The sequence below is a fragment of the Argopecten irradians genome, chromosome 9, assembly GCF_041381155.1.
Source record: "Argopecten irradians isolate NY chromosome 9, Ai_NY, whole genome shotgun sequence".
NCBI classification, from domain to species: Eukaryota; Metazoa; Mollusca; class Bivalvia; order Pectinida; family Pectinidae; genus Argopecten; species Argopecten irradians.
In genome coordinates, this window is record NC_091142.1 from 35,392,863 (window position 1) to 35,417,725 (window position 24,863).

At 34.7% G+C, this 24,863-nt stretch overlaps 2 protein-coding genes and 1 pseudogene across 3 annotated transcripts in view; all 3 read left to right on the top strand.

Moving 5' to 3' along the window:
* LOC138332168 (sodium-dependent serotonin transporter-like) overlaps positions 1–7,003 on the top strand; it is a 64,569-nt gene extending 57,566 nt beyond the window's left edge. For both annotated transcript variants that reach the window (XM_069280162.1, XM_069280161.1), the window contains exons 12-14: positions 621–721; positions 976–1,143; positions 1,696–7,003. In XM_069280162.1, coding sequence (XP_069136263.1) covers positions 621–721; positions 976–1,143; positions 1,696–1,896 — 470 coding nt within the window. In that variant the 3' untranslated portion in view covers positions 1,897–7,003. The remainder of the gene's footprint in view (positions 1–620; positions 722–975; positions 1,144–1,695) is intronic.
* An 88-nt stretch (positions 7,004–7,091) lies between these two features.
* LOC138332169 (macrophage mannose receptor 1-like) lies at positions 7,092–24,798 on the top strand. The gene is made up of 15 exons (XM_069280164.1): positions 7,092–8,255; positions 8,941–9,032; positions 9,502–9,573; positions 9,811–9,913; positions 10,296–10,387; positions 11,238–11,306; positions 11,753–11,909; positions 12,544–12,641; positions 13,425–13,533; positions 13,657–13,867; positions 15,191–15,216; positions 22,230–22,312; positions 23,374–23,464; positions 23,760–23,829; positions 24,068–24,798. The coding sequence occupies exons 1-15, from the start codon at positions 8,201–8,203 to the stop codon at positions 24,252–24,254; spliced, it is 1,515 nt and encodes a 504-aa protein (XP_069136265.1). The 5' UTR covers positions 7,092–8,200; the 3' UTR covers positions 24,255–24,798.
* Positions 15,635–17,542, top strand: LOC138332172 (uncharacterized; annotated as a pseudogene).
* Positions 24,799–24,863: the final 65 nt, after the last annotated feature.

Sequence of the window (24,863 nt, forward strand, 5' to 3'; positions counted from 1 at the left end):
ACAATACAAAGGTGTTTTAGGCATGACGTGGTGATTTTAGAGTATGTTCAACCTCATCAAAAAGAAAGCTCGCACCTGCTATAGACATAAAATATTGACGAATATAACTTATTTTATCCACCACTTATATCTTACACTGTCTGTTAATAGGACGTTGAATCAATCAAATCAAATCAAATAAATAAACCTTTAAGACTGTACAGGAAACGTCGGTTCATAGCTATACATTCACCTTATTTCAAACTAGAAGAACATATCGACGCCACACATTTATAGAAGTGCTATATCTTTAAAGAGGGAATCTTAAAAGTACTGATCGATGTTTAAAACTGATTATTAAATTGTTTCAAGTTAGTCCAACGCATTATAAGAGGCATATAAACTCCACGGCCATCCCAAGCACAGATTACAAATCTTTACACGTTACAACTCTTTATAAATGTACTTAAATTTACATTTTGGTGGTATTACAGTAAGCCAACAAAATTCATACGTATGTTTTTCCATCAACCATAGAAAAATACTTTAAACTTTGATTTCTGTATTACCGTTTAAATTGATGTTCCGTTACTTTTAATTTAAAAAAAAATAAACAAAATTATGTTGTGTTTTTTTTCTAGGCGTCCAAAGGTTTTCAAATGACATTAAAAGCATGGTTGGATTTGAGCCCGGAATTTTCTGGAAGGTGTGCTGGGTAGCAATATGTCCTATCAGTTTGTTGGTAAGTGTACGTTACGATTCTGAATGAGCTCTGGGATTTTTCGAATGCGTTGCTGTGTCACACGAGTTGTGTCCCTTTAAGCAAATGATTTCGTACAAGACATGAAGGTTTATATAAAATTCATTGTATTATAAGTGTGAAATATATCAAACATTTACAATTTCTGAAATCAAATACTATATCATGCTATTTCATTTCTATGATGTCATATTTGTTTAATTCCGTTTTAAGTGACTGATATCTTCCCTTTACAGTTGTTGTTTGTGTTGTCAATATGGGCGTATTCAGGGATACAGCTAGACGGCTACACGTATCCTGATTGGTCAGTCGCTATTGGATGGTGCATCACGTGTTCATCTCTCATTTGCATACCTTTGTATATTGTTTTTAACATCTTCACAACCAGAGGGACATTAAAGCAGGTATGTGTATAAATAGAGATCGTTTTATGTGCTTTCTTATGTAACTAATTAAATTTCATATAAATAAGTGCAAAGAGAAATCCATGCTACGTCAATGATGAATGCAGTGCTACGTTAGTGATCTACTCAGTTTCTCCTACACACTATCTTCAATACATCTTAGATTTAATTCATCTAAAAAGTTAATTTAACGTGCACATATGCAGATTACAATTTATTGAAATAATATTGTACTTGCACTAAACAAACATATTTTTGTGAATGAGTAGTTTCACGATATCATATCAGCCTAATCCGTCTTGTGTAATGTATGTAACGCTTTATTGTTTATATGAATACACTTTCAAATAAGTAAATAATGAAACGAAATATTTGAAATTTGATAACGCCATTTTTATCAAAAAAACTAACACTTTGTATCAAATCGTAGTCGAATTTCACCTAAATAATCCACACGAAATGTCATTGCCATCTGACAATAGTTATTTAGTTTATAATGTTTGCCACTTGACGGTCTTGGTTTACATTGCTATGTGATTTCAAATGTTTCAGAAACTTGTGAGATTACTGAAGCCAGCCTCGGTCCCTGGTCATGTCCATGGTGTAAATGGATACGCCGGACACGACACATACGAAGTCTACCCAATACAAAACTCTAATACGCAAATAGAGACAATGCACGCTAACTCTTTACCATATATAACAAACGTTCAGATGAAAGGGGCCCAAGACAATACAGAGATTACGTCATAGAATATACCGTTTATACATCATCATTATGGACACAAGACATTACAGAGGCCACTTCATAGAATCTAGTGGAAATGTTTGTACAGCATCATTGGGGAGACACTGTGGAGATACTCTCTACAGTTCCGCAGTTCGTGCATATTCTGTGTATTATCATTTTGTATATATTCGACGGTTATTCAACAACAGTTTGTGCTATATATAATTCGAAAGGCATTCAATAACAATTTGTGCTATATACAGTTGTACATAATATATAATCATGATCATTAACGAAGTACAATTTTACAAGAAGTTATGATCTACGGCACCAAATCGCCTAGCCAGCATATACCTGCGGCCTGTATCACAGCGCAACTCTACGTACCCAAAAACGACATTTCTTTGAGGATTCCTTTAGTCAAAATCCATCCTGATTGCAACTATTCAGTATAGTCTGGATTTACCTGCTACGTTTTATAGTTTGTTTAAGTCTAATTTACAGTCCCATATATCCATGAAATATTTGTAAAACACGGGTTTTGTACATCAGTAAATACTATACTGCGTTCTGTACTGTTTACCTCGCTGATTAAATCCATCATGTATTCTGATAGATGTGAAAAGGAAATAACATACACAAGGTTGTCTGGCTGCTGTGTTTAGTGATCTTTATATGTTTGTAGAATCTGATGTTATTATATATTTTATAACGGTTCTTGACAACACGGACATTTATTTTAGCGAATAAATTATTGAACAAATTACCGACAATCCGCCCTTGGACTAAATAAGTGAGTTTGTACAGTATATATATTTATGACTTATGGTGAACTCTGAGTTTCCTGTTATAGCGCATGTCAGTTACCGGTGCGATTACTGTGTGATTTGTGACTTCCGGTTGTTTGTATATGTTACAGGATAATTGGTACCGATCAAATTGATTTACCAATATATAAGGGAATGATAAAGTGGGGTCTGGCATTTGTTACATGTATTTATTAAGAGATATATTGCATCTTCAATTCATTTTGAGACATACTTATGCTTAAAATTTGTGAATGGAGACTATCGGAGACCGCTCTATAACACTAAGTATAGAAAACAAAGGCCATCACTGTCCATAAATTGTGTCACCATGTAATGTTTGGTTTACAGTAATATATATCACTACTGGACTGAACCATGCTTAATGTGAAGACTTACTTGTGTCGTACTTTCTTTGGAATTGATAGAATTACTAAAGCTACTTAAGCTACCTGAGCTGACTAATCCACCTGTAATTTCCTTGCCAAAAGACTATTTTGCCCGATGTAACTAAGCATTATAAATCCTACATGTTACAAACGTTAAATTTTAAAATAAAAAAAATGTCGGTTTTTATATAATTTTTGTCGATCACATCTACGGTATAATGATTTGTGAAGTGGCGTACGAACGATTTAAATACTAAATCAACACTCACAATATTTCAACGTTAGTAAAACTATGGCGCGTACTCGGATTAAAAGTTATTAAATGTTGTATATCATTTTTATTGAAGTAGACGACTCAACTTTAACAGTTTGTTATATTTTGTTAAATTTTATTGTTTTTGATTACATATGTTTATTGTACAGTTGTTATCAGATATAGTATATAGTCACCAATAGAACAATTACTGTAGAACTCCTACTTTGCTCTGTTCAGTGTATGACAGGTATCTCAATAAGCTCTTACTTTTGAAGGACTAATTCATTAAACATGGGTATAGCAAACAATCATTCGCTTTAACACATCCAAGTTGTTCTTGGTAGTATCCTAATGTTATATTTTTGAACTGATATCATAAGGAGTCGAATGATGCAAGAATACTCGACAGAAGACTTCATTGGCCAAAGGTTGGAACTAGCATAATATTCTAATCAGAAAAAGGATGATTAGAAGAAAAAAAAACCGGAAAAAACGTAATTACCTTTGTTTAATAGCATGTTTGTTATAGCCTGTGACCATTACGTCTTATGTCCAGTATTATTGGTATCATATTTCTGTCTTATTCTATTGTAACGAATATTGCTGTTTATGGCGACATTATGATCTTGTTGGTTGTCGTTAATTTTTTTTATCATTAAACATGTTTTATTTTGGTGCCTTTGTATCTTAACTATAGTGCGTATTATAACAGTTATGTATTTGCTCTTTTATGTTGCATTCTATACTCTTAACATGAAATGAACATCTAGTGTGATGTTTAACTCGATATTATTTTTATGTTAATAATTGTTTGTAAAATTCCATCCTTATACCTCAAACATAAACAAGTGGAACTATCCACCGCCTAAAAACACTTTCCTTTACTTACACTTTATTTTAATAACAGGAAAATAGAATTCATAGAAAATAGAAATAGAAAAAGGTATTCATAATTTGATATGTAATTGATTATATTACAGATGCAACATATGTAATATTTTAACCTTACATTGAAAACTACGATGAAAGTAATTTAATTAATTAACATTCAACGAGTATTAATCTTACTGATTTTAGTATAATTACATATTGGTATTACAAAATCGATATAATTTAATCGACCAAATGATATACATGTATCTCAATTTCTGTTAAATACAAAATTATTTACTATCATTATGTGATTTTAAACGTATCGATCTAAATATTTGCAGAGCTATTATAGAATAGGTATATTTATGATGATTATTTTTCAATGATGAATGGTTACAAATGTGAACAAAACTACATCAAAAACACTTATCAACCTCGTTTTGGAACGGAGTTTCAATATCTATTTTTTGTTTTAGTTTATTGTCAATTTGTAGTAACTTAGAAAGTCGCATTAACCTCAAAATACGCTTAAACGTATGATTTTGTGTATTAAGGAAATGTGTTATATAGCGACAAGGAATCTATGTTTGGTTTGCTTCTTTATTAGCTTTATATGCTAGTATATGTTTTAACAAATATAATAGTAAATTCTATTTTGTATCATTAAGCAGTGTTATGATGTTGTAATTCTTATTTTAATTGATAAAGACTATCACTTTTAATATTCAGATCAAAATTCATATTCAAAACAATTTGAACATGACTTCGGAATCAGACTGCAGTTTTCAAAAAAATTGTCTGAAATGAAAAAAAGTACAGGAACTAATATGGTTTATTTAGGTTTCGATATACATATATTTACCATTCTCTGAAAAGGTTTCAATGAACAAAAGTTTTGAAATATATTTCAGCCTTATCTCCCTTCGTCCAGCACGGTATTGGTCCAGAGTGGTCCATTACTGTTGCTGCCACATAGACGTCACTCTAAGCTTTATAATATATCAAAAGATAGGCATTGTGTCATTAGAAAATCACTTTGTCTTTGAAAAAAAGTTTGTTTTTCTATTATTCTACCTCTATATTACAATGCACTTCGAGAGAGTCAATTTATAAACACTGAACTTTGATGATTATTTATGTATCACCTATAGATGTATATCTAGAGTCTTTTAAACGTTAGGTTGAGGATAGACTATCATAACGTACTCTTCCTTCAGAAATCAAATTATATTGGCGAAAATATTTTAATATTTGCTGCTTTTTGTTTAGTTTACATTTATTCAGTTAAAATTAGTTTTATCATCGTCCAAAGTGACAAAAATGAACATGTGATGTGCTGGTAAGCAATTGTGTTTCATATTCCAGCATTAAATTACCTGTATCAGTATTATTGATCCTCATAATGAAAAAGATATGGTAAAACACTTCTGATTCATGTTATAAAAGTGTTAATTACACTTCAATCCTGTTCTACTCAGTAAGACGCTATTATTGTAACAGGGTATCTATGGAATGACAATATGTTGACACTGACGGTTTTACTGGAAAATGTCACATACTGTAAGAAAAAGTTATTTAATTAAACCTTTTGTATAATAGTTAAATAACAATTATTTGAAATATTTTATATGAGATCGTCAGATTTTCTAGTTAATTGACTTCACATGTATATTCAATAAAACATGGTTATATTGTTGAATATTTGATTGATTTCATTGTCATTGAAATATAAGTGTGTATGTATTTCCTCTGGGACAGAAAACATTTGTTTCGTTTTTGATCTTGTGAGAGGAGAAAATGACATGGTTTTCGTTCAGAAAAAGAGCATGGCTTTCAATAATGACTTGAAAAGATTAAATACCTGCTCACGAGAATGGTTCAAAATGCATAAAGAGGTGGCCAAAAAAGAGGAAATTGGTCACTACTCATTCTGAAGAAGCGCAAGATAAAAATATTTAAACGATTTATGTGTAGTTGTTACAAAATATACAAAATCAAAGGTGACTTTTTGATATGTACAGGTAACAGTTAGCCTCATAATAATGTTAATTGAACTCATGATCGTTTTAGTACTTGTTGGTGTTACATGTACATTAAAAATGTTGTAATTTCCTAAACGAACTTTCTTAACTAATTTATAAGTATGCGCCGAATAACGTTTTTTAAAGACAATGTAAAAAGATGAGATATTGTTTATCTCTAAAAGATATAAAAGACAAAACTTTCTCTTACCCCGGACAGGGATATCCGCAATTTTACCGGTGTGAGACAAACTTTACGAGATCTTACACACATATATACGGTACGAGAAAAACAATAATTCACACCCTTTGCGTTGCGACAGGAGATATAAACCCTCGGGCAAAGACTCTTAAGCTGTTAATTACTCGGTAAAACCTAATGTTTGACAACTTAAAAATCTTACCCCTCGGGTTGAGATTCTCCTGTCACACCCCAAAAAGGATGAACAATTCTATTAGCCAATAACGTAACAGGTTATCTACACACATTGATGAGTGTGTAGGTGTGTTTATGAAGTTTTGTAAATTGGAAATCCAAGACAATATGAATGTAATGAGTCAGTGGTACATCTAGTATTGTTTCATGAACAAAATATAGATATCTCATACATACAACTAAGGCATGACAGGTTTTTATCTGATATGTATTGTATACGATGTCACGGTTGGTTATTTTTCCTATTGTATATATGTGTATTACCTGTCAGTGACAGGTGATTGTAAATGTAAATATTGTAGACTGAAATAAATATAAAGAAATAAATAAAATCATTTAAAACCTATTATACCTGAGTTAGTGATTGGAGATAAAAATGAAATGACATTATATTTGACTAGAACACGCGGACGGCAATGAAAATACCAAGAGGGTAAATTGAAACCATAGAAAGTAATTTTTTATCAGAATATGAAATCCTAAAATCAGATGAGAATGATTTGGATGTTCCTCTATAGTATTACCCTTGTTTTATATACTACATGCATCAATAATCAACAACCAGCGAAAATAACATTGGTTTTTGCTTTTTATGTGGTTAAAGTCATATTGCCGATAGTTTGTCAAAAAGAAGAAGAATTGAGGAACTATTTTTTACTGTTATCGTACAAAATATAAACGTCACCGTATAACCAACTGTATTGTTAGAATTTCGATGGTGTTTAATTTAGTAATTTACTGTTGGTAATTCGCGGTGGTCTATTTTTGCAAATAACTTTTGTAATCTTGCGTCATTTTCATGGTAATATAGCAATGGTAATGCTGTGTTATATAAAACTAGGAACTATCGCGTGTTAGGGCTAATCCGCGAAATCAATGAAATTAAATCTCTAATATCTACTTATATTAGTAATTATACAGCATTACAAATGTATTCTATTTCAGTGATTGTTTTAAAATTAATTATCGGTGATCCTAGAAAAGCTTGTCAGATTCCTCAGTCACAGACCTCGTTCAACACGTTGAATCATTGATCCCATTTAAGTATAATATTTGTTGTTTAAAAAGCAGATGTTTGCTCCAAATTGCAAGACTTTTAAGAAATGTACATCATATAATCTTGTATTCTTGTTATTTCATTCAAATGCGCGCATTCAACTGCAAAATCAGTAAAAGGTGTTCAATTTAGCTTTTTGGCTCGTTTGTGTTTATGCTTATGCACATGCTATTGTTTTGATTATAAGCAAGGTGAATTTTCGATTGTTTTCAACTGCTTCGGCCCTTTACTTTGTGTATTTATTTCTATAAATATCTTTCTGTAGGTACTTAGGTATCATTACACAGTGTATTATCAAATTATAAAGAATGTGGTTTTTGCTACTTAAACCTGACTATATTTATTTTTTATAATTCAGTGAACCTGCAATTGTAAAGTAGACCCGTACATAGCCAAGGGATACTTTAAAGTAATCCTAGCTATAGGTGTATACTGTAGCTATAAATACACTGACTACCAGTGAGAGTCCCGATAGGAGATAAGAGAATTATGGCGGTCACCAGTGTGTTCTCGCTTATGGTTTTGTTCTTACCTTTCAGTGACGGTGAGTTGACCGAATTCATTTTTTATTATGGTTACGTAGGTGGAAATCATTCTTTCATGTAGTTTTACTACAACATCGTGCAATGTACGCTATGATAGTGTTTTATTTCAATTGGATCGTTTACATGCCACCTAGGGAGTTATTATATAATTTTCACTGATAACGAAATCATTTTATTTACATTTGTTCTGGTTATAATATGCAGATAGTTTTTAATATTAATGTTTCTGTAATCAAGACTAAGAAATGATCTCCTCTATGATAACTTTTGCTTCCAAAATCAGTTAAAATGATTTTTTTCTCCATCCGGCTACATAAACTGAAAACGGAAAACGACATTTCGTCACAGCATTTAGCTATCTTATACTCTGTGGACGATATGACTACAAACACAGAACTAATTCTGACTACTCTGGAAACAATTTCGTCCTCACAAATGTAACATCAATACTTTTTGAGCAGTAATTTGAAAAGGTCATCATAACGCATATATATTATATATATATATATACATATATATAAATATATGAGATATTATCAGCATATTTTGATTGCTTTTATCGCTTGTAAATACATATTAATAAAAAAAACCTCTAGTGATTTGGATAATGTTTGATTTTCTCTGTTTAATGCACCATATTTTTGTTGCTGTCCCTGTGATTTCATTTTACAATGCTCGGTCCAGGTCTCTCGGGGTATGGTCAACTGTGTCTTAGTTGTGACAAAGTGGTGCTGCCACGTGACTGTGGTCATGTGACTAGATGTGGTATCCATGAGGTAGGTAGACTAAGCACACATGTCTTATTTAATCTAAATAATCAGATTGGTAATATTTAAGTTTTTATCATGAACCCAAAGCTTAGATTTTGTTTGCAAAACACTCCATTTTGGCATGAATAATAGTTAGGTTTATATGATATCCAGAGCTTAATCTAAAAGTGACGAAATTGACAAAAGAAAAAACTAACAGACTCATATCTCTTTTGCAGCATGTCTTGCAACATGTCTCGGTGAAAAGATCTAAATAGTGTGTTTTATGCATCAAATCCGTTGATGCAGTATGCTTGTTTCCGCAACACATCATGTTAATTTACAGCCGTATTGTCATACTGGCGTATATTTATTTGTATTAAATGTTTAAACACTTGCATTGTATTTTTGTTGTTTTGTTTTTGATATAATAAAACAGGGATATTATCTATATGTGGATCGAGGTTATAAACCAGGTATTCACTTCTATGTTCAGAAATGTATGGTTACCAAGTTTATAACGAGCAGTGCGGTGACATGGTATAGAGTTGGGTGTAGAGCGGCTAATGTAAGTAGTTATAACTCTTGTATTAATAATACTATGATTTCAATAGCATAGCTAATGACTTAAACAGTGATATTACATTAATAATTGATTATTATACAGTATCATACTATCATTACTTCGACATAATATTTAAGGAAAATTTATTTTTACTACTGGGATAAAACTATGTACGCATATGCAATTTGCTATTTTTTTTTAAAAAGCTGAATGTAATTTGTGTTGATGACGTGTTTTAAGACCTGTCATGGACGGCGGTCTGTTGGAGTAAAAGAGTCTTCATTATGTGTTCATTGCTGTAATGACACGGCGTTATGTAATCAACAAGGATGTGGAACAACAGGTACATTATATCATGTAATACTATACACATATATAAAATGTATGTAAGATTTAACAATAACAACGTTTTTCTGATGATTTGATCTTAATTGCCCTTTTTCATTTATCTAACATTTCCCTGTACATATTAAATACGGGAAAATAAATTTTGATATTTTCATTTTGCGGCATTATCTGACATTTACGAAATCGCAAGAAGTCATTGTTTTTGGAATGGTGCTCCATAAAGGCAAGATAAACAATATTACAGTTTTTACAACAACATGTAGTTGACATGCAAATGTACCAATGCTAAGTAGTCGGAATACATACTTATCAGTCTTTAAGTAGACATACCTTTAAAACTACTCGCATTACGTTACTGTTTACCGCTGTTGTTACAGGATTCGATGTCAGCACGCCACTCTGTTATAATTGTCAACAGCATAGAACTCCAGGCTCGTGTGATGATATCACAGCATGCAGTCAGGACCAGGTGTGTTCATTTGAGATATAGTAGAACTGAATTCATATGGAACTGTTAGATTTTAATAAATGAAGACCGTTCTCTAAAAACACGCTAACATACATACGTCAAAAAAGTTATTTACATTAAAAACTTTTCATAAAACTCCATTTGGATGAGACATTTTATACATGTATATGTATCAAAATCTATATTTTGACCCTGTCTGATTTGAAGATGGATATTGTAATTTTGTATTCTCATAGTTTCCGCATTATTGTTATTTTATATGGGGTTTTAATTGGTAGACTATATAATATTATATAGTTATTACATGTAGTATATTTGACATCTTTTCCTACAATTCGAACTTTTCACATCATTTAGTTGTTTGTAATAGGAACACATAGACATATATCTGATTCTATAGTACAGATATCAAGAGACACTTACATTTTATATAATTAATTTCTATTTGTTTTCATACTAAATCCAACTCTCTGATTGGCAGATTCTTTTCCTTCATATGCTATGAAGAAAAAACCCGAAAATGGCGCGAAAATCCGACGTAATCATGACGTCACAATATAGAAGTCGGCGTTGCGTATTGAGTTAGAAAAAAAATAATCCATTTGAAAATCAATAGAAACGTACGCTTAAACGTATTTTATGTTATCAAGTAGTCTTAAAATGAGTTATAATATATAAATTATAAATATAAATCTATGCGGATTCACACAGTTTGCAAACAAAATTTCTTTCATACCCCTATGAAGTCAAAAAATAGTAACATCAATGTTTTATTAAATGACACATTTCAAAATGACAACATAAGCATATAAAATTGCATCAATCGTATTGTTGTTTTTATTCCTCGAAGAGTTGTAGTATCACGGAGACAACCTTTGGCTCCGACAATTTCTTCACCAGTGGCTGTACACCAATGTCGGTCAGTATTGTTATGTAATACATCATTTCTGTTATAATATCGTAATAAAATTTGATCATAAGTATGTAATTTATACAATAGGTAACACATCATGACTTACAATAATGAATATGTTTCAGAGCTACATGTATCCTAATTCAGTTAAGTGTAACCATGAGTGAACTTTATCTAATCTTCACTTTTTAATGTACCAGCTCCCAACCTTCATATACAAGTCTACATCTCGATCTTAGCAATGTACCAGCTCACAACATTTATATACAAGATTACTTCTCGTTCCCAGCAATATACCAGCTCACAGCATTTATATACAACATTACTCCTCTTTCTCAGCAATGTGCCAGCTCACATTTTTATATATTTTTATATATATACAAGGTTACGTATCGTTCTCAGCAATGTGTCATCTCTTATTACTTATATACAAGGTTACTTCTGGTTCACAGAAATGTAACAGTTCCCATTCGTGCTGTAAAGCTCCTCTTTGTAACGACAAAATGAACATATCGACGAGGACATCAACAGCTGTCAGTGTCAGAACTACAGTGCCCTCCACAACACGGGCCATCACTAAAGTCACAGCTAGGACAACAAAAGGCTATGGTAAAATGATTCTTAGTTACATATATAATTCCTCATGACCTATTTACAAGCATAAAGAGAGAAAATGAGAGATCTTCACTAAAGATGAACAGATATTTTAATAATTCTATGTGCAGAAATGCAAGCTACTATGAAAGTTTTTTCCCCAAGTACCTTTAGGGAATTTAATTCTTTCGCTCTAAACTTTGACTTATCGAATGCTATTACTGTTGCACATTTTAAAACACTCGTTTCTACTATTAGTAAAGTGTAATCTGCTATTACAAAAACCTTTATAAACAAAGGTTCTCGAATTATGAATATCATTTGTGCCAGCTTCAACGTGTTCCTGTGTTCCTGTTCCTGCACTCAGAGTCAAAGTATGCAACCCTAATATTCCCCACTCACATTTTAATACATGTTTGGAGATGGTTAATATAAGGTTTGCCTAATACCAAATTCATTTGTATCTTATTGGCAATAAGATTTGTTGAAAATGAAAATGTTTCCCAATGAGATTCGTATGACTCATTAACATCTGTTTCTCGTGTTAAATATTTGATTTTGTTACGTTTGCACAGCAACTTACATATACAATATCTGATGTCAAAATAGTTCATATTACATGATAATGTCTGATTACGTATAAATGTAGGTGCAAGTTGTGCGTCAGGTTGGCAATTCGATATTTATAACAATGTGGAATACTGTCGACACGAAGATGTAGGCTTGGTGTCCTGGGACAGAGCTAAGGTAATACAAAACTTAACTGGATTTATTCCTTTGTTGTCACAGCAACGGTTCTAGTGACCACTAAGCTATTGAAACGCATGTATTGTAGCGATACTAATATTTCAGCGCGTATACCGCAAGAATATTTACGCTCAAAGTTTAATTGCGCGAATGGAATTGTATACAAGTCATAGATACAGTAGTTATTGTGAAAGCGTGGTCCACTCATCATGATTGTACAAAAATAAATACATAAACGGTAGTAGAGAGTTATAAACACTGAAGGATTGTGTGTTATAATAAGTAATTATACTATAATACACACATCCAATGATCAAAATGATTAAATACCAAATAGTATATCACGTGACAGAATACTGGATTCTGATTGGCTACATATATGGTTAAGATTGGTGTTCGGTGAATGAAACAAAAATGGCGATTTATATGTTGTACTCAAAATGTAACAATGTAGATAGCGTTGTGCGGTGTTCCTTAGAAAAGGGTCTTATTCATGTTAAAGAAATGTACTTAACCCATTATGACCTGTCGAACATGAATAGCCGACATACAATGGAAAGAACTAATTAAGGCGTTTAAGGATCTTTTATACCTATCAATATTTATTCGAGTGATCATTACAATAATGAACTTTGTAGATCTGAAACAGGCACTGGGGATTTTAGTATCTTTAAATAGAAAATGTCATTTGTCCATGCTTTATTAGACTGAAGTTATGATGCTAATTGATTGCAATAACTCATTATTTCTAAACTATCTATATTATTTCTACGTCTAATGTAGACCATCTGCGAAAGTAACAACAGTCATCTTCCAATCATCGAGTCGAAAAACCAGTTGGAGTTTATCCACACACAACTCAAAGACAGACAACCAGCTTCGTTACGGAACGGTATGATTATCTGTAAATGTTGTGTTCTGATTGGTCAATATTGAATGAATATTACACTAAGGTAAAACAATCATCATAACGCCTTATATTTCGCTGAGTAAATGCACTTATAATCCCATTTAGTGTGGATTGACGGAACAGACAACAGTAGAGAAGGCTACTGGGTGTGGAGTTCTACTGGCAAACTTATCTCACCACTCTTCTGGTCGGCCTCCCAACCAGACAACTTCTACGGAGATCACTCGGAGAACTGCCTGATGTATGGAGAGAACTATACATGGAGCTACAATGACGCTAAATGCGACAGACCTAACGCCGTGATATGTCAGCGAGGGTATGTATATATAATCATCTTGTTTATGTCTTTCTGACCAGGCAACAAGATTCTATAGCTGTATGTATCTCTTTTGCAGTAATTAATTGATGTAGCATATTGTAACCGCTGACTACTGTCATGTTCAATGTTAAATCAGGGAAACAAAACTTTATGTAAAATTATGTTCAAATACAGATCAAAATAAAACCTTTAAGAGGATGCATTCCAACTGTTGAGGCGTAAATCATGAATGAGAACAAGTAGTGAATTGTCAATTATGTCCAATCATGAAAATATACCATTTAAGTTCGTTATTTGCATATGGCGTTTGTTCCAATTATTGCAATTTACACACTTAACAAAATATTCCATTAGTGTTATAAAAAAGAAAAACAACAAAACTGATCCATACGCATTCGGATCCGACAAAAACGAAAAGATAATACAGCGGATTTATATTTAACCCACAATTGATGGTAATGACGTTACGTTGGACGTAATATACCTGCAACTATACCATGGCGTTACTATTCGGCACGTGTAACCGCTATAATGGGATTTGTTGAAACATCATAGTCTGTTTTGTTATCATTTTTTAAAATTCTACACATTTGATATTTACATTTCGCCTGACGGATGATTTCGTATTTGTTATTAAAATGTCTTTAACAATGCCGCAGAGGCTACATTTCCCACATATTCTGAGCTGACAGAAAGGATAATCACATGCATATGCATTGTCTGTGGTCAGTATAGCGACCACGTAGGTCATACCACTGTGTTCTTCGTTTATTTGTGTGTTAAAATGTTTGATGTTTACCATCACCCAAAATCATACAGAAAATACAGTCATGACATTGGGTAGTACTTAGGGGTACAACAATATAAATGTATCTACATAATACATTATGTATTTGCTTCCTTTATTTGAATCTTCCTGTTATACGATGTTAAGACATAATGAAACAAACAAGTCGGTATTGTTTAATTCTCACTATACCGATATGGTGAAAGGGGGATAAATGCATTTCAAGAAAAAATAAATAATTGAAATGTGTGTCTTATAAAAAAATAGAATACAAGAGATATTAAAAGGTACACAGTCTTGGTCTTATACTTATTGCAAATTGCACTGAATCTTCTCATTATGCATAATTTGCAGCAAAAATAGTACCAAAGTTCGGGTCGCAAATTTACTCGGCACTTTTACTTTGACAGGATAATTTACTTTGAAAAAAGTAATGTGTTAGTTATGCTTTTATTTAATACGGAATTCTTAAAAGTTTTTCATTTTGGATATTGACTTGATTAATAACCTTTTCTTTTCTGCCTTTAACATAGGAATCCACCTGCATTTCAATATACAGGTAATATATTTTACTTCTCGATGCTTTAGGCTCAATATTATTTAGTATCACTTGTCAAACACAGCCCTTGTATGATTTAGTAAATATTTAAGCTGATGTCATTAATTGTTATCATGTGGTTTCCATTTTATGTTATTATGTTGGTATTTACAATTTAAAATGTACATACAATACCATAAGGAAGATAATAAGGCTGTATTTCTGCAACTACACTTCGCAAAGGTTTACCTGTTTAGCATACACTAAAGGAATGATATTTTAAACTTTCACATACACCGTCAAATCTCAAGTCTGTTATTTGTGGTACAGATCCTACATCTTATTTTTTTAATGGTCAAGCATTGGCAATTATATATCGAACGCATGCACATATTCAAGAAATTGAAACACTCGACAACAAGAAATTTCGTATTCTAGCAGTAATACTGATTACCGACGTGTACGGTAATCAAAGTTATTGAAGCCATTATGGAAGTTTAGTATGTGTCATACGTAAGGTCACAGGAGTTACCCCCCTTTGACAGTAGTTAATAATTTAGAGTTATCTCGCTTTGCATAGGAAAGCATTGTATAGAACGTTATCCCAGCATGCTAAGTTAACATCCGGTCATCGACAGATTAGCAAATAAGAGGCACATGCTTGCAGAGAATTTTAATTTGTACTGATCGGACTTCTTAAGTATGCCAAGAGGTCTTGGAATTAGGAAGCGGCGAGGTCCCGGGGTGGCTTTGTCTCCGCCCCCAGAGAAAAGAAAAGGGGGAAGGCGAGCAGTTCCCCTCCCAAAAAGGACGGAGACCGCCGCTGGCGAGACCCGGAGGGAGACTCCACGTGGTCAGCTGCCAGAGGTACCAGTAGTAGAGCTAGCGGAGGTGCAAGTGGAGGATGGGATCACAGGTATGGGCATAGAGCCCGAACCGCAGATGTTATTAAATGTACATGATAATGGTTACAATAATAGCACTACCCCCGAGATCGAAATTATCCCCCTGGAGTCCGACTCCATCGGTGACCATGTGCCCCGGGCTATAAAACAAAAAATCTGGGGTCACGAGTATATAAATTTGGCCCTTCTTTTAAAGGGCTACTAAGAATTGAATGACTTTTGCACTAGTGCGCCGATGGTTGTCGGATCCAGTGGGATGATAGAGACCCGCCCCCCTACTTGTAAAGAAAAAATACCAAATGTGGAGAAATGGACAGATGCTTTCCACATTTATATGTCCATTTATTTGGAAAGATTCCCCGCTAAGGTACAGGAACTTTTGCAGTATGTAAAAACAATACGTGGGGCAGCTTGTCAGGGTGTGCCGGGGGGTTGGCGAGTGTATGATGAGCAATTTAGGGCTCGTCTTAGTCAATCTCCTGGTTTAGCATGGAACCAAATTAATTCAAACCTTTGGCTCCGGGTAATGACCCCTCAAGCCGGTGGAATGGGGAAGAACAATGTGGTCAAGGGAGGTAACAAGGAGTGGGGTGGGAAACATTCCAAGCCATCACCTTGCTTTGGCTTCAATAGGGGTAAATGTACGTATAGTAACTGCAGGTACACTCATGTTTGCAGTATTTGTGCTGCTGACCATAGTGCATTGCAGTGCACTAAGTCTTTTCGGCCCTCAGCTGCAAGTTCCAGTCAGGGAAAAAAAAACCATGGCAGTGTCCAGTCTGGGAAAAACCCCAATAAATAGTAAAAAATTAAAACAGGAATTGCTTGATTACCCAAACCATCAAATCACACAGGAGCTTGTTGATGGTTTTTCAGAGGGATTTCCTTTGCCTTATCAGGGTATTAGGGAGGATACTGATTGTTTAAATTTAGGTTCAGTCAGACAGAATGTCAATATGGCCCTTAAAAAAGTTCAAAAAGAGGTGGATCTTGGAAGGGTTGCCGGTCCATTTAAGGAAAGACCTTTACCAAATTTGAGACTTTCTCCTTTGGGTCTGATTCCAAAGAGTACACCGGGGGAGTTTCGTTTAATCCACCACTTGTCACATCCTAAAGATAATTCAGTTAATTCTGGTATCGATTCGGATTTGTGTTCTGTTCAGTATACCAAATTTGATAAGGCGATTGAATTGGTCCAAAATTTAGGTCAAGGGGCTTTATTAGCAAAATCCGATATCAAATCAGCTTTTAGGTTACTGCCAATATCTCCACAAGACTTTGATTTATTGGGATTTAAGCTTCAGGGTTATTATTATTTTGATAAATGCTTACCGATGGGATGTTCATTATCATGCAGCTTATTTGAGAAATTTTCAAGTGCTTTAGAATGGATAGTTCAAAATAAATCAGGAAAACGATCTGTATTACATTATCTTGATGATTTCCTTTTTGGAGGTAAAGCTGGTTCCACCCAATGTAAGGATTTATTGGAATGTTTCTTAGCTTCTTGTGAAAACCTGGGAGTCCCTATTGCTGAGGAAAAGACGTTAGGCCCTTGCACTGTGTTATGTTTCCTAGGTTTAGAAATTGATACTGTAAATCTTACAATTAAAATTCCTGCAGCTAAAGTAGTTGAGATTTGTGAGAAGCTAGAAAATGTGTTCTCAAAGCAGAAAGTAACTTTAAGGGAAATGCAGTCGTTGATTGGGGCATTACATTTTGCTTGTAGGGCTGTAAGACCTGGGCGGACTTTTTGTCGACGTCTAATTAATTCAATTAAGGGTTTAACTCAGCCCCATCATCGCATTCGGGTTACTGGGGAAGTCAAGCAAGATATTGAGGCATGGTTATATTTCTTTAAGGGTTTTAATGGAGTTTCAGTGTTTCTAAACAAGGAATGGGAGAGTTCTCAGGATTTGTGTTTGTACACTGACAGCGCCGGGGGCCCAGGAATGGGGTTTGGGGCCTTTTTTAATGGTAAGTGGTGTTTTGGAGTATGGCCAGTCAAATGGCATGATCAGGGCTTAACCAGAAGTATTACACTGCTTGAATTTTTCCCAATTTTAGTGGCCATAGTTGTTTGGGGGGAATTACTAACTAATAAAAAGATATTGTTTAGGTCAGACAATACAGGAGTTGTAAGCATCATTAATTCTCTAACATCTAAGTCAGATCTGGTTATGAAACTAGTCCGGTCATTTGTTTTGAGATGTTTAAAATTTAACATATTGTGTAAATGTTCACATATCCCCTGGTGCTGATAACACTGTTGCTGATTCAATTTCACGTTTGCAGTGGGACAGATTCTTCCAGTTAGCTCCAGGCGCAGAACGGGAGCCACATGTGGTGCCAAACCATCTATGGGAAATCTTCAATTAGAGATTGAGACTTTAATTCAGGGTAGTTTGTCCAATAATACAAAGCAGGCATACAGTACAGGCCTGTCATCTTTTAAAAAATTCCGAGAGTTATACAGGCTATCTGAGATGTGGCCTGTGCCTATCAATCATTTGCTACAATATGTGGCTTATTTATCTATCAGTGGAGCATCCCCTAGCACTACACAAACTTACTTGTCAGGTATAAGTTACCACCACAAAATTAAGGGGTGGGGGGATCCTGCAAAACAATTTTTAGTACAGAAAGTTATGGAAGGTTATAGGCGTACAAAGGCATCTCCTGATGTGCGAGCTCCAATTACCTTAGATATCTTAAGGAAGAATTGTAGGTGCATTACCGTTTGTTTGCACTTCAACATATGAAACAAGTTTATTTCGTGTGGCCTTCCTGTTAGCCTTTTTTGGTTTTATGAGGGTTGGTGAACTTACTAGTACTGCTAATTCAGATCATGCAGTGGGACTATCAGATGTGTCTTTAAATGATCAGGAGGTGACATTAAAACTAACCCACTCAAAAACAGATCAGACAGGTAAGGGTCATATTTTGGTTATCAGTGCTTGTCCAGATTTATCATTGTGCCCGATTAAGGCAACATCAGCATTCCTTAGGATACGTCCTAAATCTCTAACTCGTGAATTTCTTTGCCATGCTAGTGGAAGGTCATTGTCGCGTTACCAATTTTCAGCAGTTTTGAAGAAAACATTGCAGTTCGCTAATGTCCCAGCTGCCAATTTTAAAACTCACAGTTTTCGCATAGGGGCGGCGTCTGCGGCTTCGTTGCAGGGAACTCCGGATGAACAGATAAAAGTGCTGGGCCGCTGGAAGTCGGCATGTTTTCAGAGATACATTCGTATTAGTGCTCCAACATTGTTATGCCGTTAGCTGTTTATTACTGCTTGTTTAAGGACATACTTTAATTTACCAGTAGCGTTGTTCGTTTTTTGTGTATATGCTGTAATTAATTAGAGTAGGACAGATGCTAATATTGTAAGTTCATTACAGATGTGTGGATCATTGGGTCTTCATTAGTTTATTGGGCAGAGAAGAGGGCAATACAGAGACTGAACAACAACCTTCGTCTTGAGAATATTAAAGTAGACATTACATGGACAGGTATTCGGGGTATGCATTGGCGGGATTTAATCCCTAAGGTCCGTCAGATGTTGTCAGTGAGTCAGGCAGGTCCCCCTTCTATGATGATATTACATTTGGGCTCCAATGATTTAGTTGACCGCCCATGTGCCGAGTTACAAGAGGCAATTGCAAATGATATCCAATTGCTCCACCAGCTATGCCCGAAGACTGTCCTGGTCTGGTCAGATGTTTTGTGTAGGTTGTTTTGGTTTGGGGCTGGGAATTTGAGAGCAGTTGAGAGAAAGCGGGCACGGATAAATAGGAAAGGTAGAAAAGTAGTGAGAGCCTTTGGGGGAAAAATCATACACCATACAGAAATATCTTTTGATTGTCCAGGCCTGTTTCGTAAGGATGGTACTCATTTGTCTGATATTGGTAATGATATATTTATAACTGATTTTCAATCAGCGCTTGAGACATTCGTGAAAACAAATGCTATAGCTTTTTAGCTGCTAAAATTAAAGGGCGTAGGGCATTGGTTGTTGCCAGATTGGGGTAGTAAGCTTTGCTTTCTGTTTGGCGGAATTCTGGCAAGTTGGCGGCAGCATGTGTCAATAAGCAAATTCCCCTTTCATTTTTAAGTGGTACGGGTATCCAGGGTAGGTCTGCTTGGTTTCCCAAGGGACATAACTCAGGAGGAAAAGTGATAAGGGGAGGTAACTCTGCAAGAGATGGATGATAGATCCAAGTTTGGGTGTTGGCTATGGGAGCCATCACAGTGTTTCATAGGCAACTGCTTGGAGCACACCAGCATGGTGTGCTTACACAAGAGTTGTGTTCGCCTGGTTTCCCAGGGAACAGCCCTATAGTGTTGCTGTTTGTTGCTCATTATGCTGGTGGGCATTCAGCTTGGTGCTGTTTGTCGGGTAACCATGCAGGTGAGCATTCAGCAGTTTGCTGTTTGCTGGACACTATGCTAGTGGGCATTCGGCTGGAGATATCAGTCTCTTGTAGAGTTTCAGGTATATATAAATATATATGCTTGTTGGCACATGCTGCTGCTGTCTGGTTCAAAAAAAATCTGTGGCCGTATCCCAGCAATGAGTTTGTGTTGTTTGTATGGAATAAGGGTCTTGAAATAATACTGATTACCGACGTGTACGGTAATCAAAGTTATTGAAGCCATTATGGAAGTTTAGTATGTGTCATACGTAAGGTCACAGGAGTTACCCCCCTTTGACAGTAGTTAATAATTTAGAGTTATCTCGCTTTGCATAGGAAAGCATTGTATAGAACGTTATCCCAGCATGCTAAGTTAACATCCGGTCATCGACAGATTAGCAAATAAGAGGCACATGCTTGCAGAGAATTTTAATTCCCACCCTCCCAACCCCTATTTCTAGTTGACATTCATTGTTTTATTACAGTATTGGTAAAATAACTTGTATGCTGTGCTTAAGCAATATTCTGCTGTTAGTTCTTTTTGTTTCAGTTTTCTCCAAGACATTATCTGGATATTTGGAAACATATACCTGACAAGGACGTTGTACAGTGTGATTCATAGCGTGCCTTATTTCAGAAATCATTCTGGAGTTGTGTTCGGTTTTGTTGGCTAGTGGACTGTAAGTATTATTGTCTCGTATTAATGGACGATTCATGTGTGAGCTTTTTCTGGTGAGGACATGTTATGCCAGTGTGCTCAACAACAAAAAATTGGTGAAGAGTTAAAATTAAACTGCGCTTACTTTAAAGATTAAAAAGTGTGCAATTCATCAATTAACAACATTGATAGCAAAGTTCATTTGGATTAACAGGACTTTAACAGAAGTGAGTGATACTACATCATCTACATGGGAAAGAATATCAAGTGACTATGATAATTCCATGTTTTGTTTGTTTTCTTTGTCACAGGTTTGCTGTTTTGAATAAATTAGCGGAATTCTGGCAAGTTGGCGGCAGCATGTGTCAATAAGCAAATTCCCCTTTCATTTTTAAGTGGTACGGGTATCCAGGGTAGGTCTGCTTGGTTTCCCAAGGGACATAACTCAGGAGGAAAAGTGATAAGGGGAGGTAACTCTGCAAGAGATGGATGATAGATCCAAGTTTGGGTGTTGGCTATGGGAGCCATCACAGTGTTTCATAGGCAACTGCTTGGAGCACACCAGCATGGTGTGCTTACACAAGAGTTGTGTTCGCCTGGTTTCCCAGGGAACAGCCCTATAGTGTTGCTGTTTGTTGCTCATTATGCTGGTGGGCATTCAGCTTGGTGCTGTTTGTCGGGTAACCATGCAGGTGAGCATTCAGCAGTTTGCTGTTTGCTGGACACTATGCTAGTGGGCATTCGGCTGGAGATATCAGTCTCTTGTAGAGTTTCAGGTATATATAAATATATATGCTTGTTGGCACATGCTGCTGCTGTCTGGTTCAAAAAAATCTGTGGCCGTATCCCAGCAATGAGTTTGTGTTGTTTGTATGGAATAAGGGTCTTGAAATAATACAACTACTGTACAAAATTATGGTTTGACAGAAATAATACAATCGGCTGTAAAGAGATGTGGTCTACTGAATAATTCTCGTATGAACAATCATGAGACATACACTATTCAATATTCATATGTATCATATTTACGTACTGCTATATAATGTGTTTTGCAGCATGCCCGAGTGGAAAGTGGATAGAACACCTAGACAGAATGTATTGTATCGTCCAGTCAGCGTATGATTGGTACGAAGCCAAGGTAATAAAATTATCCACCAAAATGCGCAAAATTCATATGATGTATAGTTTCAGTGATTACAATATTACAAAACCTTACTGGTCCCATAATTTAAAACATGTTTCCTTAAATACAAAGGTATTTTATCACAGCAACTATTTGTATACTCAATAATTCCCGTTTAGGTTCATACCACATTTGATTTTGATACTACTTTTATCTTTCAATTAATTATACGTTCATATTCTACATTTTCTCTTTTCTTTAATTCATTGATACAGTAGGTCTATGTTGTGTTTCTGTTTAAATTTAATTTTTCTTTCACTTATTGATATCCCTTAATCCTATTTCACTGTTGTTTCCGGTTATGCTGACTATTCATATTCCTTATAATATGACTGAAGGCAAGGCCTTAAAGGGCGCTGCCAGATGTTTTAATATGAATATTGCACGGCATAGGAAAAGCGAAGCTCTACTTGTTTATTGTATTTTCTATTTCATGTAGAAGACATAATTTAGAAATAAAAGGACGCACTTAAAACTATAGAAGTATATGATGTAATAATTGTCTATAGAAGTATATGATGTAATAATTGTCTAGCATAAACTCTAAGAAATGAACTCAAAGATTCGGATTTCTCTGTGTCCATTCAAGGCCTGGAGTGCCGCGTATGCGAATCCTATGATTTCGCGCCATTTGTTGACGTTATGTGACGTCATGATTCCTTGTGCTCATCTTCGCTTCGTGGATATTTTAACTGCTTTCAATAGCTTTTAATTTTTAAAGTGTTATAATTATTATTTAACAAATAATAAAAGATTGTTTAATTACTCCTGTTATGCATTTGGATTAGTTAAATATATATTTACTGGGGAGAGCAGTACCGCAGCAACGCACAACCTCCCCACATGTATGACAAAATGGCGGCCGTAAACTGAAGCTGTCAGTGTGTAGGATTGAAGTTTGAGGATTGTGTTTTTTTTCTCATATTTTTGTGTATCTGTTACCTTAGAAGTGCTTGTTGCGCCCTTATTATCATATTATCAAGAATAGAAATTAATTTTGTTACCATATGTTACAGGCATTCTGCACCTCCATAGAGGCTCACCTTCCTATCGTGGAATCTGACGGTGAACACAATTATTTACGAGGACTAGTTGGTCACGGAGACGGTAATATTGTGAACCAAGTTTTAACCATCCCTCGTGATATTACTCAAAACTGTCTTAGTTTTACGTGTACGTTGAGTGTGCTGCGAATAGTTGATTTTTTTATAAAGCTAAATAAAGATATCTCCGTTCTGAAATATTTCGAACATTATTTTATAGCATCATATTGTTATTTTTTCTGTGTTGTAAGCGTCTAAATAGACAATGCCAATTGTTGGTCTCCAGAGCGTGCTCCTTTAGTTTATAAACACTTTTGATATTATCATTTTAATGCTACAAACATACATTCACGTTGCAGTTTGGCTTGATGCAACAGAGGAGTTTAATCATGGGGTTTTTAAATGGAGCGCCACAGGAACAGCCATTCGGTAAATATCAGTCTGTTTTTGGAAAAAACACGCATATATCACCGTACAATGAAATCAATTTTTTATTTCAATGTGTTCAAACTATACAAAGAATAATCTGTATGACAGAGATTGAATTGACATGACCATTGAAATTCATTTGTTTTGTCAGATAACGTTGAATCGCATTATGGCAAAAATCGAAATGAGATTGTCCGTACAACTGTACTGTATATGTAATATTTGTTTTGTTTATTAGTTACACTAACTGGTCCCCTGGCGAGCCGAATGACTACCTTAACCAGCAGGAATACTGTGTGGAGTTCGGGGAGACGTACGGCTGGAAGTGGAATGACGCACCTTGTTATGCTCTTAGAGCAACTATCCACCAGGTCATCTGTGAAAGGTTCAAACCACAACTACTATCTCCAGCAGTGGTTGGCTAAATAAGAATACCTAATAAATATGGAATACTTATTGGCGGTATTAAAGACATGAATGATTTCATGTTGTAATTAAAAAAAAACACCCTTTTACCCATCGTCTTAACCATATTCTTGACAGACGTTGGGTTCAATATTCAGCAGACATTTATTTAGAAAATAATTTATAAATAATACCGCAGTAAACTACTATCGTGTAAATGATCGAATAGGTGTAGATATGTATGCTTTGTTCTCGAAGCATACTGTTCCTTTATATAAATGATTTAAAGATAACAAACATACAGGGCGTACGTGGTTAAACAACTGAACTTATAAGCTGTATGTTGGTGAAGTTTAAGAAAGTAATTTTCTGTCTTTCTGACCCGACCAAAATATAACAGCTTATATTTTACTGACCCTGTATTCTTGTTATCCTTCAATAGTTACATAAACAGCATTACAATTTCTTCACGTGTTAGTTTTACTACCTCACATATATTCAAGATTTGTAATGTATAGAAATATATATATGACCTGTCGCATTGTCTAAATACGACGGCTTTATTTAAACTTACACTTATAGATTAACTTCATCATTGAAGAGATCTCATTACAATGTGAACTACCTCA